At 40.7% G+C, this 18,822-nt stretch overlaps 1 protein-coding gene across 1 annotated transcript in view; it reads right to left on the minus strand.

The window, feature by feature from the left end:
- The window catches only part of slit3 (slit homolog 3 (Drosophila)), a 224,324-nt gene that overhangs the window by 86,552 nt on the left and 118,950 nt on the right, over positions 1 to 18,822 (minus strand). Inside the window, exons 5-6 of the mRNA XM_041047960.1 lie at positions 16,917 to 16,988; positions 5,081 to 5,152 (exon numbers count right to left, since the gene is read on the minus strand). Of these exons, the coding sequence (XP_040903894.1) occupies positions 5,081 to 5,152; positions 16,917 to 16,988 (144 nt within the window). The remainder of the gene's footprint in view (positions 1 to 5,080; positions 5,153 to 16,916; positions 16,989 to 18,822) is intronic.

The following is an 18,822-nucleotide window of genomic DNA, read 5'->3' on the forward strand; positions in this document are numbered from 1 at the left end:
TCCCTCCCTTCCTCTCCTCAGGTCCAACTGCAGATAAATAAATGATGTCCAGGAAACTGGCTGCTTTTACAACACCGATACCACTCTCTTTCCCTTCTTCCCCTTCCTTTTCCCTTCTTTCATTTTCCATTTTGTGAACACACCCCACCCCCCAAAAATCTCTCTTGTCTTTTGCCTCTTCTGGCCAAAAAAAGAGGATAGGATAGTAACCGCAGTCCTTTTGGGTCTAAATAAATCATAGCCCAGCACTGCCTTGCTTTTACAACACTGATCCTCCACTTTCATCCTGGCAGCCATGAAAGAGAGAGCAGAGTGAAGAGGAAGCGAGAGAAAGAGACTATCTAAGGACATATGAGTAAAGGGAGCGGATATCAAAGGAAATGGTGAATGTAAAAGTATCTTTAGTCATTTCCGTCTTTCTTCCTAAACCTCTTCAGGAAGAAAAACTCTTCTGTCAAACCGAGACAAAGATTAACAACAATTCAAACCGGTTTCGCCCAAACTTCAAGGAAACTGCTCATTTCTTAGAAAATAGATTCAAGTTTTTTGTGAAGCATCCATGAATCAATTAGATTTTCAGGCATTTTCTACCATGTGATATGTGTACCTATATTTTATTTAGTATGCATTTCATGCTGTTCATAGCTCAGGAATGTTTTAGGATGTATACACGTGTGAAAGCGACTAATATATCTCAATGGTTCTGTAGAAAATTGTAGGCAAAATAATGGAAAAAGGGTTTGCTTAATGATTTCTGTTAATGAAAAATGAAAATACATAAGAAACTGCAATAATTTAACAACATATTCTTGTTTTTAAAATAAAGAATTCTTAAATATCTTTGAGTTTCTCCAACAAAGATGAGTTATTATGCCTTTTAGCCGTATACACAAGATTTTTCAATTTGTGACGTGACGGATATTTTATAAATAGTCCTTTTAAATGTCTCATCATTTTAACATGTTGTCTAATTTAATAATAATAAAAAATCACCCCATCACTCCCCTTTATTTCCTGAACAATTACAACAAGATTAATAAAAGTAACAAACTAAAATCCATTTAACATTTTCAAAATGAGCCCGACGCCCCGGTATTCAGCTTTGACTCGTCAACACCGCTGCTGTGAAACATATTAAGCAGCTCAGATAGAGCCTAGTCTACCAAGAAACAGCGGCTAATTAAAAATGACTAGATTAATTAATGTGGAGATTCGTTAGCGGCACACACTTTCAATTAGCATGACTCATACACACACAAATGGCTGAGATGCACATGCACACACACGTATCCATTTGCCTGCCAGCCTACATACACTCTCTTGTGTAATACACTTGCAATTTCCAACCAGTGTTTGCACAGTCAAGTGCATTCACACATACATGTATGCAGATGAACATCTTTTTAGTGATCTTCATCATAAAGCTCCATCAAACAATAACTGGTCATTCATGGCTGGCAATGGACGGAAATATGTGTCAGTTATGACTGGTATATTAAAAACACACACACAAATGGAAGGTTCAAGCGCACACACAGAGACATATACACATAAAAACAAAGGATATTGGCACACACTGCTGATACATACATTTGAAACACAAATACAGGCACACACACACAGACTTTTGTGAGGACCCGCACTAACTTAACACACTTCCCAGCCCCTTGGCTTACCTACCTCTATCACAACTACATGCGCAATCCCAGTTTTTATCTTAACTAATTTAACAACTAAGAGTTATTTATATTATGAAAGTATTTGTTGATTATTCTTTCAATTAACTGGTTACCCGTCTATAGAATGTCTGAAAATACTTATAAAAAATACCAATGATTTCCCACTGACCAAGGTGACATCTTCCGTTTTGTCCGACCAACAGTCAAGCACCTAAAGATATTTACGATGATATGAAACAAGCAGAATTCTAACCTAAACCCCAAAAACAAGTCTTAACCCTCAAGCAGACCTTTGAAGAACTGCTGGCCGATACTTTTGAAAAAGGTTCTCACTATAAAACGCAAACCAGCCTTCAAAAAGAGAAACAAATCTATAGTCTCACACGTCCACTTATGCATTCATGTACAACAATTTGTGTGCCCAGGTGTGCGTACACACAAATACACCTACCTGGTGGTGCAGTCACATGACCTCCAATTACTGTTATCCCATTTTGTACTACAGACACGAAATGAACCCAAAGAACTGAACAGATGGGTTTGTGTTTGTGGGCATGTGTGTGTGTGTGTCTGCATATGTGTGAATATGCATACATCTGTGCACGAGTGCGTGTATGCGTGTGCTTTAAGGTGCTCGAAATGAAGATCAGTCCAGCGGCAGAATTGCTTACTGTCATTCATGCCCTTTGCACACGTGCACATGCACTTGCTCACAAACACACATAATCACACACACTCACATGCACACACACTCACACCTGCCTTTATTAAAACGTCACATTCACTGAATATACTATGTGCTGTCATGCTGTCTGCTGTGAATGGGAACGGCTGCGCATTTACAGTGAATTGTAAATCCTGCAGAGCACTCAGCTGTCAGAGTCTTATGAATTGCTAATATGTTGTATCTCACGCTGCCGATCCCCCTCTGTCTGCCCCCTATCACTTCCATTGTGCGCTGAGCAAAAAGTGAGGCTGGCGAATCAAAAAAAGCTAAGTTGGCTAAAAGGAGATAAAACCTAAAAAGGGAGACATGACAGTTTGAATGAAAGGTGATGAAATAAACTTTTTTTTGCAGCATTTCAAAATGAAATCAAAATTGTGCAACACAAAAATATATCAACAATACTGTCTTCATGCACAACAGCTAAAATTAGAAGTAAAATCTGCACTGGATGCGATCCACAGTGTAAGCTGCCATGTATTGACCATCTCCCACAGTATTGTCTGCTCTCTTTAATCATTCATGCGAACACATCAAGCAGCACCAGTTTACATCAACAGCGATCACATCTACAGCACACCTCAATTTAGAAATACCTCGGCTCTACTGTAAATAACCAGGATAAAAAAAAAAAATAATTCACGTTATCCTTGACCCCATCTTAAATCTACAATAATAAGAATGATTTCAAGAAATTTCATAAAATAAAACTAAACATTCAACACAGAAGCAGCAGGGATGCTGCATATGTATATGCATCTTTTTAAAAAAAGAACACATGTACCCAATCGCGGGAACAGAGATTTTTCATGAACAGCAGCTCTGGTTTGTATCATGTCCTGAGCACAAATTTAATGCATTTCACATAATGGTCTCTGGTTTTAATAGTCTGTCTCCCACAATGTTTCTTGGTACAGTAGATCTTTATGTGATAATGAGACAGATTTCTTCCAGAAGCAACCAATTAGAGTTATATTATTCACTTGGGCTGCCTAACTGACGCAAACAAACATCTGCTTGTCGTCACAATGCTTTCAAACCATGAGAGTCAACAACTTCCTCCTCCTGTTCAAATTTCAACTTTAACACTTTCTTATTAGTATTGTGAGTTGGTTCCTCTGAGGCTCTAAACCATGTCCTCTTGTAATGACCAACCAGAATTCATCCCAGTACAAGCTAAACAGGGACAGGGAGACCAGTGGTTAGGACAGTGGTTTCAACCTCCTCTTCTTCTTCTCTTTCCTGTCGTTCTTTCCCCTCCCCTGCTGTCTCTTATCTCTTCTTTTCCCTCAGTCTTTCTTTGTCCTTGTGCTTCTCTCTCTCTCTTTTTCTCTCTGCCTCATTTGCTATACAGTTTTACCCTCTAATAATCATATTCAGCAACAATACTACTAACCTTTTCACCTCTCAGCACCATACAGCGGAATATGACTGCATTGCCAACAACCCTGCAGACAAATGAACCAATGCTTGTGCCAAACAAAGAAAAAAAAAATCCTTGTTAACGTCTTTCTTTCTTTGTTTTTCACAGAATTAAGCTCAGCCACCACAGCTTTTATTTACTGTATTTTATCACAAAAATCTTCTGAAAATATGTTCTTAGGCAGCTGACTTGTTGCAATAAGTTGAGGCTAAGATGCACAATCGAGCATAGCATCTGCCTCTGTGCAAGAACAAATGTCATGGACACACATAGACACATATCCATGTGCAATAATGTGTAAGTGTAGAGAAGTAGACACTTTTCCCAGTACAACCTAGCATTGCACAGATGCCAGTCACACCTCTGAGCATAGTGACAAATGAGCAGCTCTAAAAATGTGGACAGATCAGACACACAAACTTGCACACACTCTCTCTCGCACAGTCAGCTACACACACACAATCACATAGACAGCTGGAAGCAAACATACTAGAGCATTAACGCATTCCTATATGCAGAGGGAATCACCCATATGCCTCAACACACACGGTGCAGAGAAAATGCAAACCACAGCAGGTGGCAGATACACTTTTTTCCTCACTCTTTGTGCTTGTGTGTGTGTGTATATGTGTGTGGGTGTGTGTGTGTGTGTATCAGTGTATTGTAAGTCAAGGACGACACAGTTGCTGGTGGATGAACAGGTACGCTACGCTTTATCCTTGTAAGCAATTCACACAAGTACTTAGATGTGCACCTCAGCGCACAGACATATACACATACACAGGGACGTCGCTAAAGATAATTCACACACAGAAGCATGTGAAGAAACTACAGTTTCTCAATAAAAACCTCTTCAAGTTGAAGCTTTTCTTATATCAGATATCTTATATCAGAACAAATAGCAGATGTGTATAAAGAGAAAGATAAAAAGATCAGATAGAAAAGTAGATGAAGGGGAAAGAATGAGAGGTGACAAGCAAGTAAGAGAGGTGAGGAGAGCAGAGGAGAGAAGAAGAGAGAAAGATGTGAATTTTTACATGAAAGGTAAAAGAGGCATAAAAGGATGAAGAGACAGAACAAGACAGAAAACAAAGCTGATAGCGAGAGGAGGAGAGCGCAGGACAGATTCCTGCTTCGCAGACAGCACATGAAAAGGGGAAGAGAGGAAAACAAGGGGCTGATGAGAAGAGGAGGCAGAGGGGGAAGAGAGATGGAGGAGTCAGAGTGAGAGGACCAGGGTTTTTCTCTACTTACAGTATCTCCAGATCGCGCAGCGCTCGGAAAGCTCCATCTTCGATGCAGCTGATGTGGTTGCTGTCCAGTTGCCTGCACCATGCACACAAACACACACAGAGACAAACACACACACACACACACAGATGAGAGACAGAGATGGGAGAGAGTCAGGCGCAAGTCGGTAGGGTCCGCTCAGCTGGGGGAGGGACTAACAAAAGATGGGTTGCGTGAGTGAATGTGTGTGTGTGTCTGTGGGGGTGTGTGTGTGTGAGGTGATACCTCGGTAGTGGGCTTAGGGTAGCAGGTAGACACCGGTATTAACTCTCACTCCCACACATACACAAACACGCAAAGACACACACTCTAGGGATACCCAGTCCAGACGATAGCACACAAGCTAAGGTTAAGTCTCTCACCTCAGCGCTGATATGGCCAGCCCTGAGGAGGGGAGAAGAGGAAAAGGAGAGCGCGAGAGAGGAGACCGGTGTGCGGAGTGGCCTGTCTGGCGTCAGCCTATCACCTCCCTCCCTTGCCGTACGCCCAGCGTACACTGGCCACCGGGAGAGAGAGGGATGAGAGAGGTACACACACTGAAGAAGAGAGTGAGCGAGCCGTAGCTACTAAAGCCCACCCTGCTTGTCTGTTCTGTAAATATTAATTGCATTTTCTCCTCTCCCATCCTCCTCCTCCTCCTCCTCCCCATGTCCTCTTTTATTCTTTTTTTCTCTCTCTGTAGTGAAAGAGGGAGTAATTTCATTACATTAGGCCAGCCAATCCATTAAGGGCCTTTTACTGGCTCTGTCACTGAAACAATTTCATTAAAAGGAAAGCCTCCGTAAATCAACCTACAGTCACGACTCTGCCTCTCTTTCCCGTTTTCCTTCCTTCCTCTCTCTCTCTTGCTTTTACTCTCTCTCTTTCTACCACCCAACTCTTCTTCTCTCTCCCCTTTTCTACCTCCCCCTCCTCCCTGGCTTGCTCGTCACCTCGTTCACCGGACTCCCAGATGCACCCTGTGCCCCTCTGTCATCCATCCTTTTGCTTTTACTTTAATTTGCTCGGGTCTAGGTATTCAACCCCCCTCCTCGACACCATCCATCCCTCCATCCATGAACCCAACAACCCTGAAACCTCCACTCCTCCCTCCCTCACTCCCTCCTTCTCATCCATCCATCCCTCTGTCTCTCCTCCCCCTCTCTTCTTCTCCAGAGGAGCAGATGAATGTATTTCAGATGGAAAGATACAAAGGACAGACATTTAAAAGTATCTTTTTTGTTATTTTCTCTTGTTTTTTTTTCTAACTCAACCAAGAAGGATGAGGCATTTAGCCTGCTACACACACACACACACACACACACACACACACACACACACACACACAGCATGGCTAGTTACTGTCTGCTCTCCAGACACTAGAAGATAAAAGCATATCACTCCACCTTAATCTTCTCCTCCTTGTCCCCTTCCCCATCTCATTTCTCTTCCACTAGAGCCCTCTGTCCCTAATCCTTTTTTTACTTCTATCCTCTCCTTTTCTTTTTTCTCTCCTTGTTTCCAAGCATCTATCTTCTCCATTGTTCATGTTTTCTCCCTCTCTCCATTCATAATCCATTTTTTCTCCCCCTAGTGCCCTCTCATCTCCTCTCATCTCTGATCCCCCTTCACCTTTACTCTTCTCACACTCCATCTATCCATTGCTAATCCATTCCTTCTCCCTGTTTTCTTTTATCAACCTTTTAAATCCCTTTTTCTTCTTCTCTACATAGCCCCGGTGTGTGTTCACCAAATGGCAGCACCTGTTGTATCAGTCATGTCAGCTTTTAACCCTGAGGAAAGTGCCTCCCAAACCAGAGCTGGGTTTTCTCAGTAAGGCAACAGAAATGGCATCTGGGCTTCAGGAGCAACATATTCTTTGGTTTGTTTTTATATGTGCAGATTCGAGGGATATTTAAGTCCTAAGAGTGTCTGAAAAGTGTATTTACTAGTACATCACAAGTGCACCTCAATAAGAAGCTACTGGTCAAAGAAAGGCCACAAAGCAGTGTCTTCACACAAAGGAAATGTTAAAATCTAATTAGAAAAAGGTGAACATCATCATCTTACTTAAATTATGTGACAAAACTGAAGGAAAAAAAAAAAACACCATCTGAAATGTATGCTCTTATTTCTACATTTGCTCCATGCTGGAGACGGCACTGATGTGCAGGACAGGTTCATGGAAAGCAGTCTCCTGTGCAGCACAGTAAAGCACATATTTCAAGTTTTTCTACATAATATTGACCAGCTGCTGGTGGTAAACGGCTGGCATGAATTCAGTTTGGACTCAAGACAGTAAATATCAAACAACTCTGTGCCCACAGGCCAGGTTTGGCTCGCAACGTAATTATTTTCAGTCCTCCAAAGGCTTCCAGAGACTGAGGAGATGCTTTGATCTGCTTTGATGCAATGCAATTATATTTTAGAGGTGATTGAGAGATAAGTTGTTTACCGCCTTGCCATGCCGCGTTTGATTAATTGAGTACAATTTGTAAAGATCGCTAGGATCATCAATGTAGGGTACTAAACAAGTGGTCTGTTGTATAACAGTGTAAAAGAATAGTGGGATAGGGTGTGCACTCCTGTCAAAAGCTGTGTTTTAAATCTAAGGGTTTTTTTTTCTTTTGGCTACTTGTTGGAAGAGAGCTGCGAGTGTGAGCATCTGTTAAATGACTGGTCTCTAAAATATAGTCTGTCTGGGGATAATACAAGCATATGGTTGTGCCATATTTGTGTTTTGTGTAATTAAAAGGCTTGTGTTGTTTTTTTTTTTTTTTTTTAGGATAGCAAACTGGCACACAGCCTGATCAACCATATGGAGACACATGGCACTGCCAAAGTTGACTGTAGTTATTAAAGCCTACCTTTTAGTGCTGCTCTTAGCTAAGAGATAAGGTTGTGCCATTTTAAAGAACAAAGAGGTCGATAAAGGTGCCTAGTAACTGCATCCATACTGGACAATTTCATCTCCCACAATGTATGTCCATGCTTACATTCAGTGATAGTGCAGGAAGTAGTGCACCCTTTACGTGACAAATAAGGGTGTAGAGGCTGGGGTGGTGGAGGAGTATGCAGTGCATCTGACTTTCACTTGTGAATACTTGTGAATTCTTGATGTCAGGTTGGGGGATTTCCACCACTCTGGAGAACTGACGACGACTGTCAGACAAGTAGTGAAGTATCTTCAGCTCTTCAACTGTGTTGATAATTTTTTCTAGAACATCTTGTCACCATCCTCCAGAAACCCCTTTAATTTTCCTAAAGTTGAGAATAACTGGTGGATTATTGGTGGCCATTCACTTCATCTTCCATCCTCATCCACAGCAAACGATTCCATCATCTGTGATATGATTGGATTCCTCTGACAGCTTTGTTCACCAAGCACCCTGATTAGCAGTGACATGATTGGTATCAGTCTGGAATGAGGGTGTACTTTGTGTGTCTGTGCGAGTGTGTGTTCTCTGTATTCGTAGCATTGTGTTGAATTTATAGTCCTTGTGTGTGCTTTCCTGTGTTCAGATCGCAGATGTTTATTACAGGGGGATGGAACAGGGGTCCAAAATTTAATTTCCTTCCATATAATTAGTGTGTTTAATCATGTCTATCATAAGGCCTATTGGCAGACTGATTCAATGCATCCCTCTGCTACCATCTGGAACAGTGGGAAGCACACACACAGAAACACACACGCAGCAGCTCTGCCACTCCATGAAACCATCAGTGAGCAACAACTACTGACTGAGTAATTAATGAAAGGACAGAAGAAGAGAAGGAGAACAGACTATAACTGGGGTTTCCATACAATTCATATCAACAAATAATGATTCATCAAATGAGAAAATTAATAGAAATAGCACAAGTTCTGACTGGGAATTACAAAAATGTCTCTTGTGCCTTATACAGAACACTTTTGTTGGTAAAAAGAAAAATTATGTCTCCATCGCCACAATGAATGGCGATGGAGACATACTGGAAACATATTTGCTGTGGTTGGTTGTATTACAACACCATGTCACTCGCACATTTTGTATGTTCTGGTCAAATGCGGCCACTGTGAAGCAAGTGACAACAGAAATGTCCAAACTTTCCCGAATTCTTGACAGCCCCTTTTGGCTTCATATGCTCAACATAGAAAATAGAAACAATCTAACAACAAAAGAACAAAATAAATGTAGAAAAAGTCTGTATTGAATTTGTTTGATAGCTACCGTGCACTCACACTTGCAGGGACTCTGCTGTTTCTATAGTATGGAATGTCACTTGTGGAAGGCAAATTGATAATACATGTACAGAATTTTTGACTATAACCACATCTTCTTACATATTTCCACTTGACAAGTAGAAACCACGAGCCAAACTCAAAGGAAATTTTACAACTGAACTAAAATATTATTTGCTTCTGCACATTTGCATAAACTTTTCTAAGTAAGTTAGGTAATGGCAATCTCTCCAAAACCAAACCACACTTTGTCATTTTTTGTCCATCAAGCGAACCGAGAACTTGTCTTTTGTTGTTACCGGTCTGACTGCACATTTAGACAGAAACACACCAAGGAGCAAATTAAAACAAAGGTCACTGGGGGTGAATGGACTGAGGAGAAAAACTGAACGGTGTGAGAATGGGAAAATAAAGAACAGAGGGAGAAAGGAGTCAGCAGAACTGGTGAAAGGATTCAAAGAAAAGGTGCAGGGGAGTCAATGATAGGAGACAGATAGAAAATAGAATGAAGGGCTAAGGAAAGAAGGTGGACAGGGGACACTGGGTAAAATGAGAAAGGGGGAAATGAAAGAAAGAAGGGCTGGTCACCTGGAGACAGGACTGCAAGTACTGAGAGGAGCAGGATGGAGACTGAAAGGACAAAAGTTAAAGAAATGAGGAGTGGACCAAGGACAGATGTGGTGGGAATGTGGACGTGAAGAGTGAAGGGCTGAAAAGAGGACTCTCCTCTCTCTCTCTCACTTTCTCTGCCATTAACAATCTTTAAATCTTTTTGTTTGCTTTTATAACTCTCTCCTGTCTCATCTGGTTCTCTTTCTATCTAAGTATAACATTTTGATACAATCACATTCGTATAAGTGAGACAATCGATGCAGTTTTGCTGTGCTGTTGATTCAAATGCTTGGAATACATGAAGTCCTGCTAATGTAGGATTAATGAAAGGTGGATGGACATCTGCAATGGCTGCCACTTCATGTGGCCTTAATGCACTAAATGATGAATTTGTGCTATGAAGGGTTGGTTTTGACTTGCAAATGATGGCTCTGCTTTTAGTGATGTTCAAGGGTACATGAAGCCATGTCATGTATTTCACATAATTATAAGTCCACCTCTGTTGACTGTGTTACAAACTGAGACTGGTGCATGCAGTCAAGGATAACGAGTGGCTTTCCATCCAAATCTTTTGTGCGAATAAGTCAAACGGAATGTAACCTTACATTTGCTCGAAGTGGATTTATGATTTTTTTGTAGCTCTGTTGGCAACAAAAATAAGCAGAGAAAAAAGATGGAAACATATTTGTCTTGTGTTAAAGTTCAGGTTAAATAAAAGCAACCTTGCAAAACTCTAAAATCTAATTTACTGCAGTCTGTCTACAGCTGAAACTAAACACTACAATTTGCCGGTTGTCTTTTCCTGAATGTGAGTTTAAGTAAATGTTACATCAAAACTGGATTGCAAATCCTATCACTGCGATGAAAAATACAACTGTTAGGGGAAAGCTGCCTCCCTAAATATGTTACAATTCAGACAAAGCTATTGACATTTTCTCCCTCCTGTCTCGGCTGGTCACAACCTTTAATGAATTAGCTACATCCTGCCATTTAAGGAAGCGCGTAGGGGGTTGGTGTCATGCAAAGAAAAATGGGAATCTGATTTCAAGAAGCTGGCCATTATGTCTTCATTCTTCTTCCATGCCACTCCCGGCATGAACAGAATGCTTGGTAGGGGAAGAAATTACTCTGTGGAGTGTGTGTGCATTATCGTTCTGGATTTCACCTTCGTTTAAAGATGTTCTGTTCTCAAAATGATGCTAATTATTCGTCTTTTTTTAATATATTTTCACACACACATACTTGCAAGATACACGCCTGGCTCAAGCTGTCCACTACTGGAATTGTAGTAGACATAAAAACAACTAAAGGCAAGCATTTGCAATGACAGAGGCACACAACAGTGCAGGTCAGAAACTTGTGTGATTGTGTGTGTGCATGTGCACGCAGCCGACACAATGTTCTCACCTCTCTCTAAGGCGCTGTTGTCATAATTCAAACAAACGGCCATCCTGCACTGCATTGTGGGTAGGGAAGCATGAAGCGTGGAGGCGTTTTACGAGGGAGAAGAAAGAGGAGAGGATGACAGGAAGGAGAAAGGTAAAGAAGTAAAGCAATGGGGTGGTTTTTTTTTTTTTGTTCTTACACTGATAAACTGTACGGTTGTATTGTTGAAGAAATTACATATTGCATTCTCTGAACAAATTCTTCCAAACCACCTGAAGGTACTATGAGTGTGTCGAAGTCGAGCATGGGTGGACCCAGGGGGAAAAATGAATTAAATTTCATCACAATAAAAAAGTGGGTAAGAGAGTGAGAAGGCTGGCAGATGGAAAACAAGGTACAATATGAGGACGTGATGGCTATAGAAGATAAAAAGCGTGTCTGTGTGGGCACTGAGGTGTAATGTGAGGGCATATGAAACAGCTGTAGCTTATCTGATGTGTCCATGCCTCTGTAATCCAACTACGGCTATATGCCTCCCAGCATGACTGACTCACATATGTAGTGATTTAAGTGTGACTACAACTATATACACAAAGTATCTGTGGTTCTCTGTCTCTCGTCACTGTGAGCAGAAAGTATTTCAGTAGTAAACTGCTGAAATGCTGCATGATATGTCATTTTCAACTCTGCCACCTGTATAGTAAACTTTTTTATTGGTTTTCTTGCTTCATTTTTATCATAGCCTTTTACATCTCTACATGAAAATACTTAGCATTTTTGCTTTGTCTTGAAGCATGTGAATTAATTGCTTGTTGTGATTTTACGTTGTTCTGTTTGCAAACCAGCTTGCATCAAATTGCTCCCTGAGGGATGAATAAATTTTGTATTTAATTGAATTAGTTATATGACACTTCTCATTTGTAGTGTAAGACAAGGTCTTTGCAACAAGTCAACGATATTATGATTTTTTTTTTCCAACATAGGAGGAAGAGCAAAAAGTACTGTAAATGCAATAGATGGCCAATTCAAGGTCTGCAGTAGTGTTATATAAGACTTGATACTGCCAGTTAGTAAAGGCAGTTACAGTTAGAATAATTTAAATACTAAGAAATCATTAAACTTCAGTGCAGTGCCCACTGTACCAGCTGAAATGTATTCTTCTTTTTTTACTTATAGCGTGGGTGGTGGTGCAAGGGTCAGTTTTCTGAGGACGCAGAGCTTTCTCATTGCTATATCTGAACTGTATTTGTATTCCGGTCTAATGGTAAATTTCAATTTGTCACCTCCGTTGTGCAGAGGCAACCTGCCTCACACTTTACGCACATTATTTGGGAAAAAAAAAGAAAAAGAAAAAAAGGTAAATGATGAGTAGAGTAAGAAACCAGAAGTGTTAGATGCCAAAGACACCATGCTGTTGGACATTCACAGGAGTGGTTAGCATGACGACTTTTCTGACAAGGCAAGACAAGACAGGACACAACAAGACAAGACATGACAAGATTAGATTATGGAAAATAAGATTAGATAAAACTGGATATGATACAAGCATCCAGAATGTGACACAGATAAAACCATAAAACATACAGTATATTACAGGAATTTTGGCACAGAGCTTTCATCCATTCTAACTCTCCATTTGCCTTTATCATCTGCAGTTTGACTGACAGGTTGAGTTTAGGGGAATGACAGGACCAGCAGTCAGCACAATGTATAGGGGAGCTCACACATACACACACAAACACCTACACACAGATGTATGGCATATACCTGTCTCCTTAGGTTAGTGGAAGACTACTGTAATCGTATTTGCCAGGTTCTTGGCAGTTTCAGCAAAACAGTCGATCTGATAGCAGGGTCGAAAGGTTTCGCCAGTATGTGTGTGTATGTGCGCGCGTATGAAAGACGTGCAATAAATGGCGCACAATGCTGTGGTAGCCACTAGGCAGCATGAAAGAGAACAACTGAGAGAGAAAGGCAGAGACCCTATACCCTCTGAGAAAGAGTGAGTGAAACAGAAAGGGAGAGGGACATGGATGGAGAGTGACTGAGAGTGGTGAAGAGGCGGAGAGAGAGACAGAGACGAAAGTGAGAGGGAGAGGGAGACATATGAGAAAGTCAATGCTGTGTCCACCAGGGACAGAATGTCATGAAGGGTTTTTTTTTTTTTTTTACTCTGTGTAATGTGTAATGGAGGGTTGAGCCTTTTACTGCAGGAGTCACCTTGTCTAATGGAAGGGGGGGTGTACTGAGGAAAAAGTGGGAGAGATGGAGAAGGAATTTAAAGGAGGGGCTAATTGGTGGGAGCTGAGAAAGGAGGGATGTGAGAAAGGAGGGAGAAATGGAGGGAAGATGGAGAGTAGGGATGGAGTGAACGATAGAGGGTGGAATGGAGAGAGAAATGGAAATTGAAAAAAGAAAAAAGAAAAAGGAACAGAGAAAGAAAAGGGACCAAGAGGGAAAGAGCGAGGATAGACAAAAGATTGACAGACAGATGACGGGATAAAAGAAACAAGATGAAGAATAATGGACGAAGGGAAAGTGAATTTGCTGGAAGAAAGGACAGAGGATGAAGATGTGATGACAGATGAAGACGGAGAGAACAAAAGGAAGATGGAGAGAGGAGGAAAGGGAAAGGGATGCAATCTGAGGGGAAGAAAAGGCGCAAGGAAAACATGGAGGGAGGAAGGAAGGAGGAGGAGAAAGTGTAAGAAAGCAGCGCTGACAAGACAAGAAACCACAGAAAGAAAGACAAGGAGAATAGGGAAGAGGGGGATGAGGAGGTGCTGTAAAACATCAAAAAGAGGGAGGAAGAAATGAATGATCTTTATATGCCTGAGTCACTCCTAATTTTGGCAAAAAAAAAAAGTAAAATAATTCACTTTGTACTTTAAAGCAATTTTGTACAATTTAGGGGCAGAGACAATTCTGCTGACAAACTCGATTGATATGACTTTATAGCTTTGGCAAAAAGCGAGGAGCCACGTTAAAACAGCAGTCTGGTGTTAAAAAGGTAAGGGGCCAGGTGTAGCACTTAAGAGTGGAATATGTCCTGCATACACAGTCTGGAAATTCATACAGTGGATCTGCTCTGTGGAGACTGTGGTTATACTGGGCAGTATTCAGGTGTACATGTGTGTTAATGTATGAATGTGATGCAAGAAATTGCTGAAAAAGAGCTTGCACGTTCAGCAACCTTCCCTGCATGGTTGAATACACTGACATCAATATGTAAGGTACTGGAACGTCATAACCCACTGTAGTCTAAGATGTGCTGTGTTCCACAGTTGGTCTTTTATTTATTTATTTATTTATTTATGTTATTTAGCTAGCACTGAACTTTACACGGTCGAGAAATACCTGCGTGAGTCTGAGGTCAAAGATATAAGATGGTGCGTAGCGTTTAGTTTGGAGTGTGTCCGCTGTGAGAAGGGAGAGTGGATTAGATGATCAGAGGCCAACCTGAACTCAAAGGTTTGGAGCCCAGCCACGGGAACTGACACTCGCTCACTTACATACACACACAAACACACACACACAGCAGTACAGAGCACAGGCACTTTCGGGTCCATTTAACCTAAGAGTAATAATCTCCTGTGGACTTTGGCGGCCATGTTGCACTTACATCACACTTGGGAGACGAAACTAACCAGAAGAGCACATTTGTTTGTAGCCTATCTCTGAATTATCGATCTGTAGCAAGATGCATATTAATCAATTCAAAAAGTGCCCAATGAAAAAGCATGAGAAACATATAGATTTGTATATAGACTTGTGTCCTTATTTTAAGGTGATATATGGATGTTTAATTCGAGCAGTTGTATCTGTGGTTGCTCACTTAGCTTAGTGAGCCACTTGTGATTTTGCTAGTGGAGTGAAATGTTGTGGTGACTGTGCCAACCCAAACATGTGTCCAGAATAATTTATTTACTTCTAAGTTAAAATCTATTTATGCAAACTCTTTAACTTACTGTATTTTATCAGTGTACATGTAGTCTTCCCACACATGTCACAAGTTAATATAAAAAAAAAAAGTGTGCTCATTATTTTTTGTGCACATTCCAATGGAAACACCACAAAAGACAATCTGTATATATTAAGAATACAATCATTTCCTTACTCTCTGTCCCCCTCCGTCTTTCTTTCTATCTCATTTAGCCAAAGAATATTGTTGGGTTTTTTTTTGTCAGCAGCTCTGGTAGACAAATAAGACTTGGGGAGCATCCAGAAGGATGGGTTATTATCTTTTTGCATCTTGTAGTTATTATGCTCTGCTCTGTTTTTCTATCCTACCCTCCCTCCTTCTCCTCTGTCATGTCAGTCATGACTGATAAAACACAACAGAAAACTTTAATCTACACAGAGAAGATTTGTTTATCAAATCTGATTTTTTTTTTTCCCAGCATTATCCAAGTTTATTGACCCATACTGTTAGAAACCAAAACTTAACCACAATCTGCCACTGGTCACTGCACTTAAAAACTATTCTATCCGTTCTATCTGAACCTTTATCGAACTCTCTCACATCGAGGACATTGTTTACCCTCGAGAGTCTGTCTAGCAGTTTCCTTTGCAGCATCAGGCAGGATTGATCAGCCATTATTGATGGAAAGCATTGATTAAGCATATTGATTACACTATTGGTGATTAGGACATCATGAATAAATGACAGGGGGGTATTGAACGCTTGATGTGAGGATAAAACCTCTCAGGACAGGAGGAGAGGAGAGGGAGAGGAGGAGGAAAAAAAACAAAAATGGGAATACTGAGGAAGGTGGAGCAAAAATTAGAGAAGAAGGTGGGAGGAGGAAAAGGGAGGAAAACAGGCAGAAGTGATGAAAAGCAGAACGCGAAAGAGGGTGAGGAGGTGCAGAGAAGATGGAAATAACAGACAAACCATGTGGAACTGGAAAATGTGTCAGGGAGTTTTATTTTAAAAAGGAAATGTAGTGCTTATGATGCTCACGACTAAATCTAAACCAAATTAGTGATTCAGAATTAAATTCTTTTAATGCCATATCTAAGAATTACAATGATGTAATTTTATGTGATAACATCCAAACTATAAACACCGTAGCACCACAGATACTGCAGGTTATATTCATGCATTTTCTTACATGAAACACTTAAGGTGTAGCTTTCCTGAATTCTTTTTCCACTGAAGAACCTTTTTAAAGTTGGAAAAACATCCTATTGCACACCATTCATACCCTCTTCCAGTTGGTCGTACCGTTCCAGGAAAGTGTTGTGTATCCTTTCATACACATTTCCCAAAAATTCAGATGGACATTTGTGGCATTTAAGGAAACTTTGTGGATGTCCACAACAATGTAAAATAAAGTTAGGTGGATTTGTCTGTACAGCATGAACTTGTAATGACTGACCCCAAACACAGGTCAGTGGAGTTTAGGTAACTCTGAATCTGAAACAATATGTGGAATGATTTTTTTTTTTTAAAGGAAAAAAAAGGTCGACAACACAGAAAAAGAAGAGGGAAAAGATAGAGGTGAAGGAATATAAGAGGGATGAAAAGGAAGGAAGGAAGATGGAAGAAAGAAGGAAGCTGAGAGGGAAGGAGGAAAGGAAGGGAGTAATTGTGCTTACAGGTTCTTGACACTGGTGATTCCTCTGAAAGCTTTCCTTGGAACTGCCTGAATCTGGTTCTCACTGAGGTCTCTGGAGAGAGAAAGAGAGACAGCGAGAAAGAGAGAGAGCGACAGAAGACATTAGTTGAGGTATTCCAAGCACTTAAAGATGTATGGAGTCAGATGATAAACAAAACCACAAACATGAGATCCTCATGCACGCACGCACGCACACACACACAGGCAATTACAGAACAAAGGCAGAGAAGGAGAAAGAGATGGAGCAAGAGAGAGGGAGAAAGGATGATATGACATTTATGATCAGTGGAACAATTTGGTCCAAAGAGGTTCAAAGACAAAAAGAACTATCAGAAATGCTGAGTGTGTGCGTGTGTGCGTGTGTGTGTGATTAATGGAGAAGCAGTGACGGCGAAAGAACAAGGAAATAGGAAGAGAGAACCGGAGAACATGAGATCAGTGTGTCTGTGTCTGTTGATGTGTGTGTTTCACATGTTTTTAATGTTAAAGTTTTTTTTTTTTTTTTATGCCCTCCAACTGTGTGATATTGCTCTGGTGGAAAAATGAAGCAATCACAGCTATTCTGAGAAACTAAAAAACACACGTGCATTTTGACTCCACCATCATGCAGCACTTTTTTTTTTTCTGTATTCTGATGACTCTTTTCTTCTTTCTGTTTGGTGCACACACTGAACATGGCAGCAGTCTCTTTTTCTTCCTTCGTAATGAATACCTATATGAGCCAAATGATTTTTGACATGACACAATGGCCTGGCCTTAACTTTATTAGTGTTGTTTGTTGGGGAAAAGGCCTGGCAGGCAAACGGGGCTCAGAAAGCACAATGTAATTAGAGAGAGAGAAAGAGAGGTATGAAATATCAGACAAGCTAATCACCCTATATTGCTGCCAGTCAGGCCTGAGATGAACACACACACATAAGCACACGCACACATACACAGTACACACAAATACATGACCACACATGTTAGACAGTGGATGCAAATTTGAATTATCACAACAGACCAGCACAAAAGAGCAACAGAGCTGTGCTTGGACATTTCTGTTTAACCTTGACACACACACATGCTCTAACAGACACACACACACACATACACAGCATGGTAATCAGCCAGCCTCTCCATGGAGAACATTAACTATGTACCAACCATATTCATAAAATTTTTCTGTCACGCAGTTACGAAACAGAGCCTGAAATCAGACATTTACACACACGCATGCCCACACACATACCATGGAATACACATGGAAACACACTCATGTATGTGCTCACAAATACATAGACCCCAACATCCATACTGTATATGCTTACAATGTCTAATTTACAAGCATACACACACTCAAGTACACAGGAGGAAAATTGGTTGTGCATTATTCCAGAGCCAATCAACCTTTATTAGTGCTATGAATGTTAATTGGTGAGCCGTGCTCGGAAAACAGAAAACTCATTTCCTCAAACTAACAAGGTTTCATCGTTTTGGACGTTTCCCTTTCAGCCCTGTGTTTTCTGGCTCATTCCTTTTGTTTGAAAAGAGATGAGCGTCCCCCCCCCCTTTTTTTTTTCTTGATGGGAAAAGTATGTGCCTGGCATTGTATACTCTTTAGGCAAAGAAAATATGCACTTTTATGTGCAATTTTGCTCAGTGCTTGCGGTAACGAAGGCGCACAAAAAAGGCAAACATTTGACAGACAGGAATGGTATTATGATATTTTAATGTGCAGCACAGGCGGAAAATATTCCTCATGTTTACGCTTCTTGTTTTGAAGGTTCTGACACTTTTTGGGTAGAGATGGGATTTTTCAGAAGGGTGGTTTTCTTCTTTGTTGCTCCCATGCTGACGTTGACAGAGTAAATAGGAAACAGATAGAAAGCAAAGCTGTTATCGCT

The sequence above is a fragment of the Toxotes jaculatrix genome, chromosome 10 (genome assembly GCF_017976425.1).
Source record: "Toxotes jaculatrix isolate fToxJac2 chromosome 10, fToxJac2.pri, whole genome shotgun sequence".
NCBI lineage: Eukaryota > Metazoa > Chordata > Actinopteri > Toxotidae > Toxotes > Toxotes jaculatrix.